At 40.8% G+C, this 17,371-nt stretch overlaps 1 protein-coding gene across 1 annotated transcript in view; it reads left to right on the forward strand.

Moving 5' to 3' along the window:
- The window catches only part of COL22A1 (collagen type XXII alpha 1 chain), a 229,564-nt gene extending 214,952 nt beyond the window's left edge, over positions 1-14,612 (forward strand). The window contains exons 57-65 of the mRNA XM_054060475.1: positions 315-368; positions 2,875-2,946; positions 4,930-4,965; positions 5,230-5,274; positions 5,575-5,754; positions 8,435-8,501; positions 9,360-9,542; positions 9,908-9,985; positions 10,918-14,612. Of these exons, the coding sequence (XP_053916450.1) occupies positions 315-368; positions 2,875-2,946; positions 4,930-4,965; positions 5,230-5,274; positions 5,575-5,754; positions 8,435-8,501; positions 9,360-9,542; positions 9,908-9,985; positions 10,918-11,105 (903 nt within the window). The 3' untranslated portion in view covers positions 11,106-14,612. The remainder of the gene's footprint in view (positions 1-314; positions 369-2,874; positions 2,947-4,929; positions 4,966-5,229; positions 5,275-5,574; positions 5,755-8,434; positions 8,502-9,359; positions 9,543-9,907; positions 9,986-10,917) is intronic.
- Positions 14,613-17,371: the final 2,759 nt, after the last annotated feature.

Genomic DNA, 17,371 nt, shown 5'->3' on the forward strand with positions numbered 1-17,371 from the left:
CACTGGTGACTTGGAGTAGCTATAGTAGGTGGCTCCATCCATCGTGGAGGATGATGCATGTGATAGGGATAAGAGTGAAGAAAAGAAGGGGGAGAAGGAGCACTGGTTTGGTCCTCTACAGACTAGGGATTTGGGGTCAGCTAAATCAGAGATGAAGAAGTTGTGGGAACAGCTGGAAATAAGAGAACCTCACTCCACAGTCTGCCAAGAGAGTAGTTTGGATCATGCTAAAGAAATCCCTGCTGATGTAGAAGTAGGTGGCTAATTTTAATTTTAGTATATGTGACTTCACTAATCTCTTTCCTTTTTCCTAGGGCAAGAATGGATTGCCAGGATCTGCAGGAGAACCTGGGCCAGCAGGTAACCCAGTAAGTACCACAAAGAGAAACTCATACAGCGAGCAGTTATGTCAAGGAGAGGTGACTGATGAAGTATGGGATTATGTGTGGATTATGTGTAGCTCTTTACCATCCCTGAAGTTGCTATATCTGAAGATCGGTGATCTGAAAATCACTGTCTGGCCACAATGTTGAAGGGGTTTTGGCTATGTTCTTGGAATTGAGCTGCTAGCTGGGTCATTATTTTTTCCCAGCAAAGTTAAGTGTTCACAGAAAAAGGAAATGATTGATTACCTGGTATAGAAACAAGATTGGCATGCCTCATCTTCACTAGTAAATTTAATTTAGCCAAGCAGAGAAGATGCTGCCAGCAGAGAGTTGTCATAAGGAAAGAGAGTGCCTCAGGGAGTTGGCAGACTGCCATTGAGGAATAGCAGCAGCAGAAAAGTCCTCCCCAGGCACTTGGGGAAAGAGCAGACAGTGGGCAGTAAACCAAGATCACGTAGCAGAATGAACCCCCCAGGGCCATCCTGTGTGAAAGAACAGCATGGTAATGAAGAGCTGTGAGGAGGAGAGTGAGGAGTTGTTTGGTTTGTTTGGTTTTTTTTATTCTATTCTGCTGCTGACAATTTTTCAGGATTCAGCAAATCCATGCAAATGTACCTTCGTGCTCAGTAGCATCTGTTGCAACACAGGACTCTTCCCTCCCTTTGTCCACCTAGGCATTACAGCTTGCTAGGCTGTTAGATTTGGACAGAAACACAGGCATAACAGGAGAATCTGAAAAAATTGCAGTAGGACTGCATTCTTTATAGCCCATGCAGTAAAGCAACCTCAGCTTCACCACAGACCTGTAGCCTGAGTAAGTTTTGCTTTGCTGCAGGGAAGTCTCCTCCTAAGTGCTCTCAGTGAAGCAAGCAGTGCGTTTCTGAATGGGGATGTGATAACTCACAGATTACAGGTGGGGTAGGAGTGATGCAGTCTTGCAGACTTTTTACAGCCAAGAGTTATTACTGCTGCTTTTTTCTCCTTGATGTAACTTCTTCTAGCCTTCCTGGGACCACTGCCATTGCTTCTCACCCCATGGATCACCACTGTTGTCTTTTCAAGCTTCATTTCTTCCTCTCATCATGCCCACCACTGTTCCCAGTTCCTGTTACTGCTTTTCAGCTTTCTGGGTCTTCACGGGGCCACTGTGGCTTTGGGATGACCTCTAAATGGCATATATGGGTTATTTTTTAATCATCATCATGTTATCACATTACCTAGACAGTCAGCTAGTGACCCAGAGACTAGGTCAGCACTAGGTTTGTGCTTTCTGCACAAACACAGGGCTTCAGCAGCTCTGCTCCAGAGGATTTACAGTCCAAAAATAACTTAAGAGATTGAAAAAGGATAAAGTCAGATGGATGTGAAAGGGGAAACAGTGAGACAGTGCTGGTCAGCAGAACAGACAGTCATCTCATCAGTATGCTTCTATGTCATTAAAATGAAACCTCTCCCTTTCATAAAGGTTATTATGAGAAGTATTTCCGTGTGCTATACACGAGTCCATTTATTTCCAACCTTGTCTGGGAATGCACTAATTTCCTTCACAATGTGGTGTGACAAGCCAATGTATTATATTTCTAGTTTGAACAAAAGGAGAAATGAGAAAAGCTATTATGACAATAAGGGTTTCTTTTCCTCCTTCCCCATGGCTGACTTGTAATCATAAAGTAAAACCTGCCAGGAGCCTTCTCCTTTTGTATCTGCTGTTTGACAGTGCCCACCCCAATTCACCGTGCTACGTGTAAGCCAGCACATAGCAACGCAGGCCAGCCCCTGTTGGGTTCATTGGTGCTCACTCTGCACAAGATGGGCTTAAAATGAAGGCAAGATTTACTCTAGGAAGAAAAAGGGATATGTTCTGAATTAGAAGGTGTGGACCAAATTGTGAAAGAAAAGGTTAAAATAACAGTAAAAAAAAAAAAAAACATCATAAATGTACATGAAATGGTTTGGTGCTATGAACTGCTGTTTAAGCCATCTTGATCTGTATAAAAACCAAAAGCATGGTTTGGCAGAATATCAGAGGAGATAGGCAAAAGACAGATTTAAAAAAAAAAAAAAAAAAAAAGAACCTAGAAATAAAAGCAAAAGAGCAACTCAGTATCTGTCTGTTGATTGTACGCTCAGGTTTGAGCAGTATGACCATCCACACTGTTTCCCTGTCATCGCCCATCACAGCATTTCCACTCTACAACAGCACCTTATAAACTGTGCAGTGCCAGAATAGCCACTGAACATATCTCCTGTCACTTCCATAATTGTCACTTCCCTTTTATCTTCTCTCAGAGACCCCACATAGGTAAATAATGCAAGCATGGTGTTTGCTATCTGTTTTCCTAAATGACTTTGTTCTTCCTTTCCTTGTCGATTTTGGAAGTCCTGCTGCTACAGTGGAATTTGCCAGTTACTATGCATCTGTAAATGCATTCTCTGGAAGAGATGTTAGAGAAAGGGCTGCTAGTGTCTGTATTGTTTCTATTCCAAGGGTCCTAAAGGAAATAAAGGAGAAAATGGCAGCCCAGGAATCCCTGGTTTCATAGGACCTCGAGGACCACCTGTAAGTATGTCTGGGGATGGATTAGACCCACCTATTAACTATTTGTAAATGTTGGACAGATCTGACTCATCCAAAAGAAATACTCTTTACTTCCAAAGGAAACTGGATTGCAAAAATAACATTTTTCTTACAAACATCCATGATCTTATTTATGGAGCTGGTACTAGTCAATCAGTCTTGATAATATAAGCGTTAATCAGGTTGGTTGAATAGTCAACTTAGTGTGGGTATGGGGAATTAAAGTTACTCAGACTGTATCTCTGCATGAATGCCAGAAGGGCTAGAAAGGGAATGTTTAAGTGCTGTTAAGAATATAGGATTTTCTGATACTTGCTGTTCCAATGAAATTTCCTTTGTTACCAGCAACAGAGGTACATTGCAATTAAAACATTAATGTATCTCCCAAAGTGATCTAAAATAATACCCATACACATTAATATATCACAGCCTTAAAATCTAATATCTTTAGCCCTTCCAAGGCAAGTAAAATATGTTACATTTCACTGGAAGGATGGAAAAGATTAATGTTAGGTAAATATTTTTGTTTATAGCTCTGTTGTGACTTAGAATGAGATTTAAAAGGCTTTTGTGTGAATCTAGCACAGCTGAATTCTCCACAGGGTAATTCTTTTTTTCTTTTTTCCTTTTTTTCCCTTTTATGATTGGAAAGAGAGTTTCATAATGATAAGAGGAGAAAGAAGTATTTCTCTGGAAAATTAATTTGAACTAGTAAACGTGGTGGCCATTTAAAACTGAATTGGCCCTAAGGAATACGTGAGTGAGTCTGATGCTGCCTGATTTGGAGCTGATGTGATCACACATCTGTGATTAGCTACATCACTCATGCATACATGGATGTATGCTAGCACTGTTGACGCTGTTATATGTGTTGCCACGTTATGGAAAAACTACCACCTGCGTGCAGACATTTTAGATATGACTATGTGTGGGGGTTTTAAATGGACTATAAAGATGAATCTTTCAATTTATGATATGTGAGAGTGGGTAGAATTTTAGTAATGAGTAATTAAATATTTGCTTTGTTTTATCATTGCAGTTCGGGACTGCAGTGACTTTATTTTCACTGAAATGCAAAGATCATATTGCCTAATTATCATGTCATAAATGCAGGGTATATTAAAAAAAATCCTAATAGAGTGCTTGTTTAAATTGAGTTTACTTGATAGAATCATAGAATAGCTTGGGTTGGAAGCTAAAAGATCATCTAGTTCCAATCTCCCTGCCATGGGCATGGACTTCCCACTAGATCAGGCTGCCCAAGGCCTTATCCAACCTGGCCTTGAACACCTCCAAGGATGGGGCATCCACAACTTCCTTGGGCAAACTGTTCCAGTGTCACTGCTCTCATGGTGAAATATATTAGGGATTGGACTAGATGACCTCTAATAGTCCCTTCCAGCCCAAACCATTCTGATTCTATGAGATACAGTTCTGAATCACAGGCAAGCTTTCAAGCTCAAACTTGTTTTATCACTGGCTCTGTATCCATTAACTTATCTGGTGTAATACAAAATGGTACTGCTACTTACAAAATATATTTCCTTTACATCTTTAGATTGTTACAGTCATAACATTGGCAGTGATAAAACTAAACCAGCCCCAGTGAAATGTACAAGGCTTTGTGAAACTTTTGTAAGAAAAAGAAATTAAATGTATTGACAGCAAGAACACGCTTTCAATGAAACTGTTGTCCTGATCTCAACTGATTTGAAAGAAATTATTTCCTTTTATTTACAAACATTTAAATGATGTGCAACTTTAGTAAAAAATGCTTTCTAAATGGTAGAATGTGTCTTTTCAGGAATGACCTTTTACAGTAGAATGAGGATAAATTATCCAAACCTGCTACTGTGTAGAGAAAACTTGGGCTCTAAACAGAAAGCAATGCTTGTGGTTATTAGGTAGGGTCTTTCTTCCAACTCCTTGCAGTGTGGTGCTAAATTCACTCTCTGTATCTTTCAGGGAGAATCAGGAGAGAAAGGTTCTCCTGGAAAAGAGGTAAGTTAAATTCCCAGTTGTTTCAAAGCAGGGCTGGTGTCTTGGTGGGAAAAGAAAACATCAAGGATGTTACCTGGATAACCACAAATTGATGTTTTACTTGAATTGTTGCTATTTGAGAGAAATCAGGGAGCTCTCAGGAATTTATGGGACTGACAGGGAAATACATTTCCCCCAGGTCACAAGAATCATTGCAAAGTCACGTATTTTATTGTTTATTGATATTATGGATCCCTCTTCATGATTACCCTTATTTTGTTGCAGGGTGCACCAGGGAAACCAGGTGAAATTGGCTCCAAAGGAGAGAGGGTATGTTAGAGAATATTATTAGCTATTTCATTATGTTGAACTAAAGAGAGCTATTTTGAGTTAAGGGTCGGGGGTAGAGGTCATTTGAGAGTGAAGCGTGGCCTGTAGAGATTTGTTGTGCTTCCCACCCTCCCCGCCCTTTCTTTAATCATTTTCTGACAGTAATAATTTGTGGATCATTTGTAATGCACCAGATGTTGTATTCAGTAACTTTGCCAGCTCAGCTGTTCATTTTCCGCTGTGCTTGGAAATCAGAAGTTTGCCTCTTATTTTGTGGTAGTAATGTTTTTTTTCACTTAGGGGGAGCCTGGCATCAAAGGCGAAAAAGGACCTCAAGGAGAAAAAGGGCCCCCAGGTGATCCTGGGATACCTGGTCACAAAGGTCATCCAGGATTGATGGGACCCCATGGACCCCCAGGAGACACTGGGCAAGTTGGACCTCCTGGTCCCCCAGGACAGCCAGGATTTCCAGGACCAAGGGTAAGACCAAGACTCCCAGAGAAGGGTGTTGTACAGTAATTTCACTGTCACAGTGTGTGATAAGAAAAGTGCCTAAGATTACAGTAAGACTGATGATAGAAACCTGAGGAAGAGTGTATTGTAATGCATTTTTCTCTTGTGATACATAAAAATGAGAGTTATAGTACATCTCAGGGATGTGTTCAGGTGTGGTTGGGTAGAATTTAAGGAGAGCTGAGCAATCCAGATAGCCAGTTCCTGACACATTATACCCCTAAAAACCTAAATCAGGTAATATGACACACCTCAAATACTGTGTTCAGTTTTGGGCCCCTCACTATAAGAAAGACATTGAGGTCCTGGAGTGTGTCCAGAGAAGAGCAACAAAACTGATGATGGGACTGGAGAACAAGTCTTATGAGTAGTGGCTGAGGGAACTGGGGTTTTTTAGCCCGGAGAAGAGGAGGCTGAAGAGAAACCTTCTTGCTCCCTACAAATACCTAAAAGGAGGCTGCAGAGAGGTAGCTGTTGGTCTCTTGTCCCAAGTGATAGGTGAAAGGACAAGCTGCATCAGGGGAAATTTAGATTGGACGTTAGGAAGGATTTCTTCATGGAAAGGGTTATCAAGCACTGAAACAGGATGCCCAGGTAGGTGGTTGAGTTCCCATCCCTGGAGGTATTTAGAAGGAGGGTAGATGAGGTGTTTGGGGACACAGTTTAATAGTAGGTACGGTTGGAGTCGATGATCTCTAAGGTCTTTTCCAACCTAATGATTCTATGATTCTATGACTATGGCCATAGGTCTGGAGTCTGAAAATGCTACTTTCTGTAAGGGTGTTAATGAATAGCATTTCATATGGAGATCTTGCACCTTCCTCTGCTGCTGGTTGTCATAAAAGACAAAATGGTGAGCAGTGAAAAGGTCACTGTTCTATTCCTGGAAATCCTGGAGTTAGCTCATCAGAATTCATGAAATACTATTTTCGTCTAATATTACTTTTTTTTTTTTTCTTTCCCTAGTGGGAAACAATCTCACTACTGAGAATGCTTGTGGGTAATATGTGGAGAAGAATGTGAAAAAAACATCAATATTAGTGAGGCTGCTATGCACATTTGAGCATGAATTTGAGATTAAGTCGGTGGGGAATAAACAGTGAAATAATCTCTGTTGTAAAAGATGGCTAAATTTTAGACAAAGTATTTCTTTGTGTGTCTCAACAATGTACAGATGTGATGATATCGCATGATGGCTATAGAGACTTAATGCAACTACTAAAGTTAATATATGAAAAGATCATTTCTAAGTCTTCAAACTATGTTCCACAATTGTGTTTACTTACTGGAATTCTCAATAAGAGCTATCACAAATGTTTAGTACTTAATAATAAAATTGTTTCTTTTGTCATCAACAAACACAAGTTTTTATCATGCAAAATTTTTGTTGGGAAGAAGGCAGTAAATAGACCAACCCTGTACTTCTCAGCAATATTACTGGTTAAAATTGAAACATCTCTTAGCTGCTTAATAAGATCTACATATTTTAATGAAGAGTCACTTCTGATTCAGAAGATGACATTAAGTTTTTGTAATCATGAAGGACACAGACTGCATCCTTGCATGTCAAAATAATGTATGTGATGGAAAAGGAGCGCTTTCATGCAAACAGCTCATTCACAAAAAAGTGTAGCTTTTAGGTTGAAAAGAAGTATTTTCAAAATCATCAGAAATTCAAAGAATAATCTTACCTAAAAATAGAAAAGTGTATTTGAAGTGAAACATCTCACTTTGTGATTTACGAAGAAAAATATTTGATCTTGATAGTTCAAAATGTTTTCTTTTATAAATTTAGCTAAAATTTTTCTTTTGAGTTTATGCAAAGACAAGAGTCTGGTTACCCTAAAAGAACGTTTTCTATTATTTTCTTGGAAAGACACAACCTAAAATAATCTCCTTGCAGCTTACCAAAATAACTTCCCTTATTTTTTGGTTGGATCACCCAGAGCTGTTATTCAAGTAACTTTGAGTTTTAACAGCTTTAAATTGTTCAACAGCATTGTTGCACAAAAGAATTGAGAGATGACATGAAGGATACTGTTTCTTGGGGGCTGGGTAAGGGACCAAGTTCAGGCAATCCATCTTCCTCCTCTCTTTAAAAGCTTGATATCAGGCAGAACCTTATACTTGCTTGGAAGAATAAGTATTATATGTGTTAACTGACTTCTGTTTCCCAGAGGTAGGGCCTGTCAGCAGGTGATGCATCCAGTATAAGTCTACATACACACCTTAATTACCCTCGGAACATACATATTTCTGTCTGCAAGGAAACGTGCAGTACTGAGGAAGGAGATAGGCTCTCCTCCATGGCCCATTAGGACAGAGGAGGTCTCCTAATTGGATTCCTACTACTTCTCCTATGAGCGCATAGCAGGAAGATTTTCTCTAGGAAGGAGGCAGACAGTGTACCAACTATACCCCATGACCAGGCTCCCTGCTTATGCCACAGAGCCCGTGACTTGCTGGTAGACTGGGGACTGTTGATACTTTGAGTCTTTTTACATTCTTCTTTCAGTCAGTGCCTGCAGCCCTGTGTATGCAGTGGGTAACAGAATGGAACCTGATAAACCCTTTGTGGAGGGTTTCACTTGTACCTCCTCAGCTGTGATTATTATGTTTTGTTATTACTATGTTTATCACTTTCTAGGGGGAACCCCCATCACTAGAGACTTTGAGAAGGCTCATCCAAGAGGAATTAGCCAAGCAGCTAGATGGTAAGTAATCAGCTTGGAGAAGCCAACAGATTTATCTGAGATTATAAAAGATACTTTCCATAGCTGTGATGGCACCTGAACCTCTCCTGCTTGTGGAAAATTGCTGCTTCTCTCAAAGTACCTGAATTGCAGACCACTACTCATGTTATATACAGTGAAATGCTGAGCTGTAGTACTTCTCACACAGCTCTTGGAGCAGCTGAAACAGCTGTGGGCATTTTCCTGAGGCTAAAGATCATGGTTCAATGGACTGATTTATTTGAAGGATTTTGTTTGTACACTCTCAGACTTCAAATTCCATGCCAATCTAAAAGCATTCAAGATTTTGGGTCAGTGAAGAGAAGATAGAAAACCCTTCTCCCTTCATACTGTAAGATGATTTTGTGATGGGTACTGTGGCTTTAACTCCTCAAGTTTAACAGCCCAGAACAAGAAAAGTAAGTTTCCTACAGAGCAACCATGTAGCTACTTGCTCTATGTAGCAGACTGGAAATAGGCTCTTCTTTTCTTAGCAGCAATGATTCCAATTTGACAAACATCCATCAGTTGCACAGCTAGAGAAAAGGACATTTCAGATCTTTGGTGTACAAGAAGCATAGGAGAGAGGAGTGTTTAGGGTTAAGTATGAAATTTAGGAGAAGTTTAAAACTACAAAGAAATGAGAGTTAAATAATTTAGAAAGGGTCAGATAGAAACCAGTATGGCTTATGGGAAGGAATCGCAGGAGACAACAAATGAGTAGCCCTGAAAAATTGATCTGTTACAATACTTCGACTTTACTGGGCCACTAGTTCTGGCTTTCCATGTCCTGGAGCACTAACTTTCTAGTCTAACAAAGCTATTTCCCTCTCTTCCCAGCAAAGTTAGAATATCTCCTGGCTCAGATACAGCCTGCACATGTAAAAGCATCCCATGGCAGACCAGGACCTCCTGGTCCCCCTGGGAAGGAAGGACTCCCAGGAAGAACTGGCCCTCCAGGAGAACCTGGCCGGCCTGGACAGACTGGGTCTGAAGGGCCACCTGGACCAATTGGTCCCAAAGGTGAGTTAAATTGTAGTGTTTGGTAAATCCAATAGAGGGATGTGTCCACCACACTTTGGCATCTACTCTCCTGTTAGTACCATCTAAGTGATTCTCAAAATGCATGTGTTACTAGCACCCTCAGTCTATCAAATCAGAGGTGGCAAACGTGACCAGCAATTGCTGGTGTTTTCCACCTTTCTCCACAACTGGAGTGGAGTGACCTTTCATTTACACTTAACTTCTACTTCAGCATATTGGCCACGACTGGGAACTATTTTTTTTTTAACGTATTGGCTTTGGTGTGGATGTAAGATGTGTTGTAATATTCTTTATTTCTGTAGACGATGCTTATCACGTCATTATTTTTCTTTCCCTCTCTGCAGGAGAAAGAGGAGCAAAGGGTGAGAAAGGAGATACTGGCATTGGCCAGCGAGGGGAAATAGGTCCTCCAGGAATTCCAGGTATGTTTATTCAGAACACTTCACAAAGCATATCACTCAGAAATGCCAGAAAGACACGTGCCATATTAGGCAGACAATCATGATAACAAAAGACCATACGCAATTTCTGTAGAAAGTGGTCCAAAGGGCAGAAATAAATCACTAGCATCACATCTGGACACTTTGTTTCCTCACCCTAATTGACAGGTATAATGATCAATCTCAGTAAAAGCTAGTTAGCTGACCTTTGGGATGAATTCAAAGTGAAGCCTTAATTACTAGATACATAAAAAATATCTTAACTGCCCTTGCCAGAATCTTTTAGTGACCAAGTTGAACTCAGAGATCCAGGTGGATTCAGATGTTATAAAAGGTCATATCCAACATCTGTACATTAGGTATATAGCTTGTTCTTTACCTTTGCTGACAAAGAAGCAGCAAATATATATTTTTTCCTAATTTGAAATTAGGAGCCATTCATCAGTGTTGCCTTCACCCTATTTTGTTGGGGAAGGAAACTATGGGAAAGCTTCACAACTCCATGGGCTGCATTTTGTATATGTGCCCTGCATTGCCTTAAAATATGCTTTGTACAAATGAGTTACTTCCTAAAACTGACATTTGCCTCAAACTTTCCCATCCTCACCTCCTCTCTGTGAGGACTATATGTCATTAGTTAGCTTGTGCAGCCACACAGCTTCAACATGGTAATCGAGAAAGAACAGCCAAAGCAGAGTTCTGTAGCCCAAGGATGCCACAGGGGGTGGAAATCTTTCATTCAGACAAGCCACACTTGTCAAACCCTTGTAGATACAAGCCAGGCAGACCCAAATCTGTGGAAAATTATGTCTGTATTTCAGTTTGGCAGCAAAGATATCTCCTGTGAAGTTACACTGCTAAATACTGCATCCTGGGGAGGGTTGCTTAACATGGACATTTTGGTTTTGTTTTAGGCCTCCCAGGGGAGCCTGGCTATGCCAAAGATGGGATGCCAGGACCACCCGGTCCTCAAGGTGAAGCTGGAGTGCGTGGTCCCATGGGTCCACAGGGACCTCCAGGAGCCAACGGACAGTGTGATCCCACTCAGTGCGCTTACTATGCAAGCCTGGCTGCCAGACCTGCTAATGTCAAAGGGCCTTAGCATGCAGGGCACATCCTCAGACTTATTTTTAAAACTTGAATTCATCATCCCTGCCAAGTTTCTTTCATGGGAGGCCTTCTAAAGCCAACAAATGCTGCCGGTCGGTCAGATTATTTTTATGAATTATAATTAATATTATTATTATTATCTTTGATGTGATATGTGAATTTGTTTTTGTTTTCTCTAACATCAGGGCATATTAAAATATTAAAAATAAGTGTTTTTTCCTCTTTTGAAGAGCATATAATGTCAATGCATTGTGTAGCTATTTATGTAGAACCATTCTGATGCCAATTTTCTTTTTCTCTTATCTGAATAATTATTTTGAAAGCTTTACCACTCATTCTTGAAATCGAAGTAAAATCCTGCACTGTGCAGTCTGGGGCATTAAGTGTGAGACGTAGGCTGGCTGCAGGATTGTTGGTGCTATCTGCCATCCACTTGAGAGGGAGGAAGGCGAAGCTATGCCAAAGCTGGGGAAGAGGTCTTCAGTACATTCAACTTGTAATGGACAGACAGTTATGAACAACCAATGTGTATTTTCCAGAAGATCCTTCTTAAATGTAATGCTCTTCTGCCCATAAGTGAGTTTGTATGCTATAGCAGCTACTTTTTATGGGACCATGTGGGATCTCACAGCAAGGCCTGAAGAGACCACAAAGGTGATCTAAACCTCCTCATTGCTCGCTCTGCAAAAACTTCAGTACTCGGAAGGTTTGGAACTGCCAGATGGAGTTTATCTTCCTGCTGTCAGGGAGTTGCCTCTGCAAAAGGCCACAATGCTCTCCTCCATCAGATCAGGGCTGCCAAATCCCATTTTAATTGTCAGTACACACAGGGCTCCCTACCACTGCTTCACCCCAAAATCATCCAGAGCAGGACAGAAAGTCACCTGGCTTCAAAAATCTTCAGGAAGCCAAGTGTGACCCAACTACACTGCTTTGGATGGTGCACTATGGTAATAACTTGGCAAGGTTATGTTTTAGAAGGTAGGTGAAAAGTTGTAGGCTAGTCAATGAGGAAATGAAAGGATCAGAGCAAAGAGATGTTCACAAGCTTGGAGGAAGTTATGTTTGAAGGTGAAAGTGAAGAGTCAGACACTGGCCTTTTTCCCTTATCAGCTAATTGCCAATATCAACCTGAGAATGTAAATAGAAAGTAAATATCAGATGGAGTTTGAAAAGACTTTCACAATAAGTAACTTGTGAGTTTAACCCTCCAACTAAGACAATCCTACCTACCTATAAAGGCACACATCTGAGAGGTGGTCAGGCCTCGGATATATGTGCTAGCTGGCAAAGCAACTGCGTTTTCAAAACTCCTCTGCACAAAGCAGTTTGTATTGGGAGATTGGAGTAATGAACCTGACACAGACACTAAGTGGTGAATGTGTTTGGAAATCTCATCAGGTCTTTTGGAGACAGAAATGAGGCACCCTGCCCCTCTGGAATGTTCACCATATGGCATGATGCTTCCAAGTTGGCTAAGCCAAGCAGAAATCACAGCTGTCTGTAACCACTCCAGAATCAGACCATGAAGCTAAAACTCAGAGATAAGCATTTACCAGCCTTGGAGACTTTTCCTTACTTGGTTACAGATAAAATTTACCTCTGCTTTATTGAAAAATGAGATTAAATAACATGTTCACATGCCAGGGTTAAGCAAAGTCTTTACTCTGTAGCTCTCAGTGGTGCTATTTTTTGCTGTTTCCTATGCAAATAAACTCTTTGATTTGATTTTACTGTGTTTCTTCCTATGGAAAAGCCAATCAAAGTGAAAATATCATGAAGTGAAAAGCTTACTTCTTTTAAGTAATTCTCAGTGGTGTATCTGTTACTGTACTGCTTCTTAGGTCAGCTTGCTTTATTTCAGTATTTAGCAAGGCTTTTGATCTCACTGGATTTAACTGGACAATTTTTCCTAGAGCAAGCTGAGATTCCATCGCTCCAATGGTGAGGTAGAATAGGTTTACTAAGCAAGAGATACCTCCCAACGTGGCACAAGCCATTGCTTTGAAGAAATGTAATAGAAATAAGCAGGTTTGATGAAGGTCAGTCATGTTAACTGGGTCATATTAATGTGGCATTATTAGGTATGGTGGTGACTCCTCAGCCTCTGTAGATTATCTGTCATTGTGTGTGTCTGCATTTGCCGTGCATGGCGTAGACTTTTTACACTCCCATACGCTGTGTAACTACCCTTGAAGGGCAGTTGCATAATGATGTTCTGTTAAACAGATTTCAAGGTCTTTCACCCCCATAAGATTGTGCAATGATATCTAGTTGAGGGAGGTCCAGAGGGGGGTTTTGGATAACTTTTTTCATGTGAATGTCTTTTGGAGCCATTGCCAAGAGTCTGTGTTAGGAACATGAGTGACACAGCTGGATCTTTAATAGCAGTTAAAAGATCTGCCTGGGTGAGGCATAGACTGTAGCTTTGCAACTTCATGACCTGGAAAAGGGGATGCAGCCTAATTCCCTTTGCTCCAGCATATTCCCTAGCATATGGTTGTCTGTTCATTCTGTTCCTGGAGAAACCCAGGCTCTCTCTGTGTCCTGAATTCAGTGGGTGCCATTTCCCTGCTTTTTCTTAAATCTCATTTTCTCTTCATCCAGTTAAATGGCATTTACCAAGTGTTTATCTGTCACTAGTGAGGGAAGTACGAGACATGCTGCAGATGCAGATCAAAACCTGTGTTTACAGTTACCCAATTTCTACCGGTATAGTTATCAAAGGGAGGTTTCTATAGTTGCCGCCTCTTACAGAAGCAAGTCCTATGTGATTGTACCTAAAAAGTCTCTGGCAATAAAAGGTAAGAAATGAGCGTATATTAGCAAGATTTCTACCCTGTAAGCTCAAACACCAAAAGCTGCAACAGTTTTTGCCCTATTCTTTTCGTGCATATTTACAGTCTTTGGAAAGGTGTCCTGCGATTACTTTCAAAATTAGGTCTGCCATCTGGGCAGAGAGTAAACCTACAAATACAGCCCCGGGCATGATCAGAAGCTGCCCTCCTGAAAACGCAGATGCCTCTGTGCCTGAGCAGGTGATGATGTGTGCTGGAAGGTGACCAGCAGTCTTGTATTATCTGTCCAGCATCTTGCAAGGTGACCCTGCATGCAAGAGGTGACTGGTAGGGCAGAGACTATGCTAATAGCCATTCCCCTAACCACTATTGAATAAGGGAGTTCTACATTTCTTGCATTTCAGTGTGCCTGTCCCTGCAACAAAGTGGTTAGTACATCACCAGAAAGTCTGTTCAATGAGTCTGAGGTTTAAACTCAGGAATACACTGAGATTTTTGTTGGGCTTTTTTGGCTGGTCTTGTAGTAAGAGATGATATATTGCTATAAAGATTGCATTATAAAGCCAGATAATGTATTATTTACATATCAAAAATGTGCTAATGACATATGGAGTTTATGACATCATTGTGGGTTGTTCTTTTTTCTTAATCAAGTGTGTAAATTATTGCAATTATAGACAACAGATCATTATTCCATTAAAATTTTTTGCCTGCCAAATAAATAAACTAAAAACCAAACCAATAGGATCATTTAGGGGAAAATATTTTTATGTGTTAAATTATTTAGCAATTTATAATTGTCTTCTAAACTGTTTTGAATTAGCTGCTTGTTTGAAGACGTAGCAGGGAATGGATTATTTTCTATCTTTGCCACTTATGAGTGACTCTTTTCAGCACAGCCCTGTGATGCTGTTTCTGTCAGCTGTCTTTTTACCACCTCTTGTTGTTAATATGGGATAATTAAACTGTGTAAGGCTGAAAGCTATTCTTCACGTTTATTTGGAGATATGTAATCAAAGCAAGACTACTTTGTTCAGGACTAAACCAAATGAGTGTGGGATTTTTTTCTCTAGAGAAACAATAGCAGCTGCAGCAGTTAAGCCCGAGCTCTCTGCTCTGACTACAAAACATGGAGATAAACATGGCTTTTAAATTCTGGGCTATTTAAAAAAAGAAAAAAAAAAAAGAAAATAGAGTTTACTGATGGCTCATTATTTTAATGTGGAAACTGGCCAAGCTCTGCCCTGCTATAGATTGTGTTTTAGCATCTTCTGGGGTAGGACTTGGTGCCTAGGCATGGCTGGGTATCACCATCAGGGAATATCTTGGACACCAGAGATGCTGGCAGGGAACTGGCAGGTATGATGTAGGACCAGGGGGATTCCTTCCAGATCTCCTGTGGGTGAACCTAACGGAGATTATATAGCATGTCAAATGATCTAAGTTTCTTCTGTCTAGGTACCTGAACCCCATGCTCAGTCTCTCACAGCGAGATGCAGAGTCAGGCCATGGCATCTGCACTTTGATGGCTCCAGTGTGAGCTGTGGAACCTGGAGAGTGATTAATTTCATCCTAAAGTAGTCAGCTGAAGCGCTCTGGGCTGTGTTACCTACATTAACTAGGTCTTCATGAAAAAAATAGAAGTCTTCTATTAGCTGTCTTTATTGTACTCGTTACTAACTCACTTTCTCACTGAGTTGGTGAGGAGATATATGTGTTGCAGGTAATGACATGTTGGTTGCTATGTGACTAGCAGCCAGAAAACTCAAAGGGAGAGGGATAAGGTTACAGCTTGAACCTGTACTGTTCTTGTGCCAGGGAATAACAAGAAAATTTTCTTAAAATTACTACGCAGTCCACAATAAATGCACAGACTGAAAAAAAGTCGACTACTACACCTTTCAGCCTCTATAAGCTGCAGTCCAGTGCTGGTGAAGGTAAAGGTTGCTGCTTAGTGGCACAGGGAGGAAGAGCAGTACAAGGACAGAGCAAGTCTGGGTGAGAAGGCAGGCTCTGCCCCTGATCTGCAGCCTTGCATAAGGGTGAGCATCCATCAGAGGCTATGAGAAGTCCTCTTTGCTACTGTGTCTGCAGAGCCAGTGCTGCTGGGGGAAAGTCTCTGTATCAGCCACCAAACAGCCTCCTACATCTCAATTTCAGCAGCTCTCTGAGGTCCTCCAGGTAATAGGCATTCATCGGAATCTGGACTTTCCTTTCAACACCTCTGTAAATGGTGAAGCTGAATTAAGAAAACAGAGCCTGCTTAGCCTTCATCAATCTAGTTTAAATCTGGAAATCACAAGCATAGATTTTTGTCTTCTGACTTGTGAAATGTGAACAGCTGATTAGAAAAGCAGAAACACATGAACAGGAGGCTAGTTTTCTGAGTTGCTTTACAAAGCAGGTTTTTGCTGTAAGGGCTAATTTATGAATACCTTGCATATCTTGACTCAAGAATATTGATGCTGGCAATATTCTTGTTGGTGTTTATCTGAGCTGAGAATATCCTGCTGGGTGTACAGGGGGATCACGTGATGAAAATAAGGGCTCTTTCCTGTTATTTTACATTTTGGATCAGGAAAAATATGTAGAAAGCACAAGGGAACAATTTGACAGAGGGATATTAATCATGCTCTGACATTCCTGATGAGGCAGAGATCAGTGTCAAGAGAGATGTCCTGCAAGATGTAACAGAAAAAAAACTGCCACCATGGGGAAAGAAAACCCAGGGTCAAATTCCAGCATGAAAAAGTTCAACAAGAGAATGGCACCAGACATCACAAAAGCTTCTCTCTGACCATAGCTTTGGTTCTGAATGCCGTGCTGTCTGAAGGACTCAGGTTTTGGTTTGAAGTGATAAGCATGTTTAAGCAGAAGGCAGCACACATGGCAATTCAGTTTATTTCGCAGGACAGACGTATTTAACAATGTGTTCTTAGAAACCCTTAGTAATGTGGGGGATGGCTTTCATCCAAATCTGAAATTACTCTCATTGCCATGACTTCTTCAGCACTTTCTTGATGGCAGCCGAGTTTAACTTCGAGTCATATTTTTATGGTAAAATGTGAGGTCTGTCGTTTCTGGTAACCAGCTTTCCCTGGCAAGTGAAAAACTCATTTTCCTTTGGCTGCTGTATTCATCTCTGATGTATATATATCTCCAAGTTTTTGTATCCATTTTCACTTATGAGCAACTATTAGACTTTCTTGAGTTCTGCTGAATCTTTTTTCATGTAAAACATCCACCCTTTCTTGATGAAGCACATCCTTCAGTCCCCATAGACACTAATGGTGACCCTAAAGAATAGGAGTAACCACTTGTGATGTCCTTGGGGTCTGCTCATGCCATTATGTACTCAGCTGTGATAGCCCCAGCTCTATAGCTTCTGCAATTCCTGTCAGGAAGCCCATCAGACCTGTTTCCAACCACCAGCATCCCAGAAGCTTATAATGCCAAAGCA

Source organism: Cuculus canorus, chromosome 2 (assembly GCF_017976375.1).
Source record: "Cuculus canorus isolate bCucCan1 chromosome 2, bCucCan1.pri, whole genome shotgun sequence".
NCBI classification, from domain to species: Eukaryota; Metazoa; Chordata; class Aves; order Cuculiformes; family Cuculidae; genus Cuculus; species Cuculus canorus.